The sequence below is a fragment of the Paralichthys olivaceus genome, chromosome 4, assembly GCF_024713975.1.
Source record: "Paralichthys olivaceus isolate ysfri-2021 chromosome 4, ASM2471397v2, whole genome shotgun sequence".
Taxonomy (NCBI): domain Eukaryota; kingdom Metazoa; phylum Chordata; class Actinopteri; order Pleuronectiformes; family Paralichthyidae; genus Paralichthys; species Paralichthys olivaceus.
In genome coordinates, this window is record NC_091096.1 from 2,656,717 (window position 1) to 2,663,658 (window position 6,942).

The following is a 6,942-nucleotide window of genomic DNA, read 5'->3' on the forward strand; positions in this document are numbered from 1 at the left end:
AGGCTACAGCTGTATCTGACACGTGAGCAGTTACACCTCAGTTTGAGAAAAACACGCTCCACACACACACACACACACACACACACACACACACTCCCTCCTCATGAGGCAATAAACATGTCACTTTTCAAGAGACTCTTCGTCTGTGATTTATTTCTTCATGGAAACGACACAAACGTGTGAAGCACCCAAACCGCGGACAGCAGGACCGGATCCACCGGACCGTGTCGTCCGTTTTATTTTAACCCAGAAGAATAATTCAGAGTCGTAGTTTTAAAACATCAGATTTTTATTAAAAGAATCAGTTTTTTGCTTCAAATTACATTTCCTGATGACAAAATGTCAACGCTGACACATTTGAACAGTTTCAGAGAAGAATATGTGAAACTGCAGTGAGATAAAGTTTCTCACTTGCTCAGTGAACAAAGTTTAATAATATAAAATCCAAAGGGAAGAAACACCAATCAGTGGCAGAAGACTGGTGTTAAAGGTTGAACCATAAATCAACTCTCCTACATCTAATTCACAGCTTATAAGTAAATGGGGTGTGATGATAAATGCGATCAGAAGTCCGGGGCGGGAGAATGGGTGGTTGAAATGCTGGTTTTGTCAGTCGTCTCATTTTCACTGTAATTAAAACAAAAAGAGACGAGATGAATTAAAAAGTGATGAGCAGCGACAGACGCAGCAGCTTAGTGTGAAACGATGGCCAAGCGGAAAATATACAGGATTACAGAATTACACAATCCCAGGTATTTAATAAACTGTTGAAATAATCAACTGTCCTCTGATGCAGCCTGTTCTCTGAACACGGGAAAATAAAGGACCATCTCTGAGAGCATTGTATTTGACGTGTGTTTTCATTTTGTCCATGTCCAATCTGTTAACATAGAGGAGGTGGGGTTTATGACCTTTACCGCAGCCAGCCACCAGGGGGTGATTCAAACACTGTGGTCTCACTTTTGTCAGCTCCGGAGAGCTGCACAACGAAACATTCACACAATAAAGATTGTGATGAGTACTTTTGAATCTGATCAATAAACCTGTAATTCTGGTTTTAGTAAACGTTCTTATATTAAAGATCCCTGATTTAAAAAAAAAAACACAAACAAAGCAAGTCTTCACCTCTGCAGGTATCCGAGCAGGTCCTTGATCCACTTCTCTTCTGGAGCCACACAGAGTTTGTAGCCGTTTCTCTTCGTGATGCTGGCGAGAAAGAAGAGAATACGGAATAAAAGTGATGAAAGACGTTAATTATGTAACAGAGGAGAACTTCTTACATCACTTCCTCAGGAGGGAGTCATCACAAAACTCACTGAGAGGGTTTTTAATGAGGCGGCCGAACACTTGTGCAATGTCGTGCTTTCACTCCACTACTTTCACTACTGCTGGTGAGAAGAGAAGATTGAAAGTGTTGTGTTGTTCGTGCTCAGACCCGGAGCCTGGAGGCAGGCAGAGGATCCACTCCTCAATTAAAAGAACACGAAAGCAGCAGTTTGACAATTACAACGATTATCAAACTACTGCTTTAAGAACAATTCTAAGGTAAGAAGTACTTCAAATGTACTTTACACGTCCCCATGAGATTTCAGAAACATTTTTAATAGCTTCTTTATTCCTGTCAAACCACAAAAGTCTCTTTGTGAGTTTTACAGATGTAATGAGACATTCGGGACAGAAATAAACTCTTTAAATTTGATACCTACAGTTCGATTGGTGACATCATTTATTAATTTATCAGATAAATGTCTCAACTATACTCACATGATCTCAGTCCGGCGACATTGTCCCGAAATAGGGATCACCTCAAGTTTCTTGATGAACCTAACGGGGACTTTATCGGGAGTCGTCCGGATGCAGTGACACCCCCGCTGACGAAAGGCTGCGAAAAAATATTTAAATTTTAAAAGCAGTTAACTCATGAAACGTTTTTACACGTTTGCACAGAACAACTGTCTCTCCACTATGATATTGAAAGATTAATTAAGTTTCATTTATATACATGTCACAGGATCTTTCATAAATAAGTGTTTTCAATACTTAAAATAGTTAAAATTATTAATAGGAACAGTGTCTGTGCAGTATTCTATATATATATATATATATATATATATATATATATATATATATATATAAACAGAAGTGTCTAAAACTTTGAGGCACTTTATATTGTCCACTTTGTGAATGTTAAATAATATCACTCTGTGCAGACGACACCTTATTGTTTCATTAAGTTCAGTACAAATTACAACAATATTAAAACAAATCAAGGTAAAAAACAAAAAATCCTTGAGTTGATTTGAAAAGTAAAATGTTAATCACGTCAATAAGAGTTTGTGATAAAGTGTGTTACCGTGCAGAGTGTCGATGCAGCAGCAGAGCGTCAGAGCAGCCAGGACGAGCAGTGGTTTCTGCAGCTTCATCATCTTCGCGGAGGCTTTGATCAGTCAGCACCAGTGAGGATGTGAGAGTGAAGGTCTGGGTTTATAAAGCCGCGAAGGAGGAAGAGTGAGGAGGAAAAAAAAAACTTGATTTGACAAAATTAAAAAAAATTGTGGCTTTGACTATTTTCAGGAGTTTTGCTGAATAAACCGGATTAAATTTCCTTATGTGGGCGTATTTCAAATATTACTGGAAATACAGTAGTACGAGGTCCCACCTTATTTTTCTCACTGTTTTGGCAATGAGATGTGTAATTTGCACAACTAGTGTTGATTTTAATTAAAGGTCCAGTGTGTAAGATTTAGGTGAAAGGGAACTATTTCCAAATTTAATGTAGAATAATCCTCATGATGTTATCACGAGTTCGTTTCATCTAAATTGTATAAATTGCAGTTTTCTTTAACGCAGAAAAGTCCCTTTATATTCAAATACTTCATATTTAACTCGAGGGGACCCTCTCTACGGAGGCCGCCATGTTTTTTTACATTAGTCCATGACACTTCAACACTAGAGATCACTAAATTCTGCACACTGAACCTTTAAGTCTGTAAAAGTACCCGAGGAAAAGATGTCAATATCACTTTTATTGAGTTTACAAAAAGTTTTCTTCGATACTAAAAACCATTAAATTCTACTGTTTTACAAACTGCACCGACTGGAGACAGTAAAGTTTGACCTGCACAGATCGTGGGTTCATTCTGACTTAAATCAGGAACAGAAAATACCGAGAACTTGTTGAGGGTTAAAGGTCCAGTGTGTCAGATTTAGGTGAAAGGGAACTTTTGGCCGATATTTAATGTAGAATAATCCTCGTGATGTTTTCACGAGTTCGTCTCATCTAAATTGTATGAATTGTAGTTTTCTCTAACGCAGATGCAGCACAGGTGTTAGATTTGTGCTCACTCAGCCCGAGGTTCTGAGGAGTGATAAAGAATGAATTGGTAAGGTGAGTAACGACCGACAGTTTTATTCCAGGAATACAGGAAAATACCACGTTTACAGCGAGTAGAAAAATAACAAAGAAAATAAAATACAGCTCTTTTTCTTTAATAAAAATAAAATAAAAAAAATAAAAATATCTGGAAAAGAAATAATTGTCTCTGGATCCAGTTCCGTTTGTTCACTTCTTGTTGTACTGGTACTGTTCTTTGTGTTGTTGGTCTTGTCTTTCTAATGTTCACAGGAATAAGTGTGTGTGTTCATGTGCTTATCTGAGTTTTTCAACACGTTCAAGATGATTCCACTTTGCAAACCCTGCAGCAGCAGCAGCCAGTCTACGAGCAGGGATCGTCAATCTTCTCTCCACCTCTAAGTCTGTAAAAGTACCCGAGGAAAAGAAGTCAACATCACGTTTATTAAGTTTACAAAAGTTTTCTTTTGAGTTCTACTGTTTTACAAACTGCACCAACTGCAGACAGTAAAGTTTGACCTGCACAGATCTTCATCCCATTGAATCAGGAACAGAAAATACCAAGAAAGTTATTTCTCTCTTCTGTCCACATCCTCTCTGGTAAATAATTAACTTTTGTTCCCGTCAATGAAAACAATAGTAAGATATAATTGTCTTTTGAATTTTACATGCATGAGTCTGCGTTTTTAAATCTGAGTCCCGTACGAAGTATTTTATATTTTCACAGTTGTATCCCGATCGTGGACAACGACGAGACTGTTTGACAAACAATATGTCGTTGTCCATCACACGTGACGTCTACTGCTCTTCTGTCCGTCCTGGGAGAGAGATCCCTCACATGTCTCTCTCTGAGGTTTCTACGTTTTTTTTTTGTTTTTATCTGTTAAAAAGGTTTTTGGTAGTTTTTCTTTATTCTTGTTGAGGGTTAAAGGCAGAAGATGTCACAGCTTGTTAAAGCCCTATGACACAAATTGTGATTTGTGAATACAAATCAAATTTTATTGATTGATTGATTGATTGATCGATTGATTGACAGTTGAGGGCAACAAGGCAAAGAGGGGCAGACTCAAGGATATAAAATGAAAATCAGTCAGACTGACACAAGAGAAAAGATTCAGATTGTTTCCTGGTGCCAGAGGAAACACGTGCCGGCCCAGTTTGACACCAGAACATCATTCTGTAGTGTGGACTCAGGATGAAACGTTTCTTATCACCAGAAACTAAACCAAACGGATGTGAGAAACCCAAACCGACTAAATCCTGTGAAGCTTAGACACAAAACTATGAGCCTGTAAATATACACAAGGAAAGAAAAGGATCATCTATATTTTATTAAACTTTCCTTCGTCCTTAAATTTATAAAAGAAACAAACTGTTTTTTCACTTCTCCTCAATTTTCACGATAAACAAAACTAAGGATTCGAGACAATGTGCTGAAGCAGCAGAGAAAAAGAAAAGTTGTAGACACTTCCTCATGACTGCTCCTCCCAGAAATGACCAACTTCTAATATTAGTGCGTTCATTCGTCTCTGCCGGTATCTTCAAGTGAAACGCAATAAAGGAATAATTTGGAAAGTTTGAAAAATGTTTCCCTTTTTCTTTTACGGGTCATAAGACAATAATCAGTTTACACTCACATCTATAAAACACAAATAGCAGAGAGGTTCTTACTTTAGACATTACTGCATCTAGATTATCTATCACTTCCCAGTGTTTCCACACATTTGAATGAATGACGATGTGTATGCGAAAGGATCCATTTTGGATTTTCAGCAAACTTTCATCTGATATTCGAGCATCGGCTGTTGACCACAGCTTGAAGTGAAGGATGGCGTCTGGATGTCTTCATTATAACAATCTACCCGCTAGCAACATGAGCTCATGTTGGCGCCATTTAGTACCGTGTTTTAGTGACTTCATTGCGTCGTTTAAGACGAGATGAAAAGCAGTTTTCTCCCTTCATCCTCTTGCTGCATGGTAACACCATCAAACTGGAGGTATTCTTACTTTTATTGAATCTTTACCTTTCACATCGTTGCTCTCTCGTGTTAAAACATTCCATGTTGATGTGTCAGGAAACTCTCAACCACACGCTGCAGCGCTCACATATCCTATTTTACCGTAAGTGTCTGATAAATTAGTTTAAAGTGAGAACGAGGAGGATTGTTGATTCACACCAAAACAGAGAGCTGCTCGATTTTAATGCTACGTAGATGAGAGGTGTAAAGATTGAGGTGATAGAGCGCGGTTTCAACCACAAGAGCGCTGAGCATCTGCAGAGTTTGTCTCGTTGCAAAGAAAAACATAAGTTACTCAGTCTGATTGTTTAATGGTGCCCACTCATTTAATGATCGAGAGGCATTTGGATGCAGAAACATTTGAATTCTTTTTTCCAATTCTCTGTCCAGTCCGCAGCGATCGTTCCTACAAGCTACACTTTCTTTTACTTTTCTTCTTTAAAACTTTTTATCTGGTTTAACTGCAGCTTGTATTATTTCTTACCTCGGATACTGATTCACCAACAGACTCCCGGTGTCACTCTTCTTTTCCACCACATTCTGTCGCTCCGGTGATGAAGGCCTCCTCAACGCACGGACGAAACAATTAGATAAAGAGCTCGGCAGTGAAATGTGTATGAACACTACATGCATACTAATGTTTCCATGTTGTAAATGATTCTGGTTTAAAAACATCGGACAAATGAAAACTGAAATGATTTCTGTTTCGTCACTGAGAGATTGTTTTCATAAAAACTAGCTACTGGGTTAAAATACTGACACACAGCCTGGCGTTCGGGCAGCTAACATTGTTTTATGCTAGCCTAAATTAATTCTTACAATTTACAACGAGTGAATGTGATGAACCTCAGTCACATCTTAAACACAGAAGAGGAAACTCACCCATTTACTCACTTCTGCACGAACCCATCAGGATTAGCCAGTTAGCATTAAGGCCTCGGGTGAACAAGTGAAAACACCTGGAAATAAAGATGGCCGACACCGCAACTCCTGATTGGTCGAGAGCGATGCTGCGGCTCCACCCCACCGTCACTGCAAAGGAGTCAAAACTGCAAAATGGCGGCTCCTGCGTCCAGAATGTTTTGGCTTTGATTTTGTACAACAGGAGGAAGCGGAGACTTCCCACAATTCATTCATCAGTCGAGTTTATTTGTTTAGCAAATATCAATTTGTCTGACAGACGTGAACCAGGAGCAACGTCCTCTGATCTCAGTCGTCAAGAGCAAAACGACCAAAGAAAACGAATCACAGGTAACACGGGAAAATAAATGATTCAAATAATATTATATACTATAAATAAAACTATACATTAAACTGTATATAATGTTAAGATTAACGACTCGGCTCCGAAGCAAAGGTTGATAGAAAAGTTAATAACTGAGATATTGTTTTATAAATTATCTAAAGAAAAAATAACTGCTCATCAAACTGCACCAAGGTTTCCTTCCAATTATGTTGTGACAGCGCACTCTACTGTTGGAATGACAGAATTACAAATATCTCAGAGATAATGTGGGGTGTGTGGTATATATATATATAAATATATATATAATTATGTTTTAATTAGAAAGG

At 38.2% G+C, this 6,942-nt stretch overlaps 1 protein-coding gene across 3 annotated transcripts; it reads right to left on the reverse strand.

Annotated features, from left to right (window-relative positions):
• Nucleotides 1-271: 271 nt before the first annotated feature.
• LOC109640297 (C-X-C motif chemokine 10) lies at nt 272-6,308 on the reverse strand. 3 transcript variants are annotated; one of them, XM_069522931.1, is made up of 7 exons: nt 6,253-6,288; nt 5,855-5,932; nt 2,354-2,478; nt 1,765-1,882; nt 1,126-1,206; nt 918-979; nt 272-627 (listed from the first exon to the last, which is right to left on the reverse strand). In XM_069522931.1, the coding sequence occupies exons 3-7, from the start codon at nt 2,424-2,426 to the stop codon at nt 524-526; spliced, it is 438 nt and encodes a 145-aa protein (XP_069379032.1). In that variant the 5' UTR covers nt 2,427-2,478; nt 5,855-5,932; nt 6,253-6,288; the 3' UTR covers nt 272-523. The 3 variants fall into 3 exon arrangements, with proteins under 3 accessions (XP_069379032.1, XP_019959755.2, XP_019959760.2); XM_020104196.2 differs by having other exon boundaries at nt 912-979; nt 6,253-6,273; XM_020104201.2 differs by lacking the exon at nt 918-979 and having other exon boundaries at nt 6,253-6,308.
• Between the last annotated feature and the right edge of the window lie 634 nt (nt 6,309-6,942).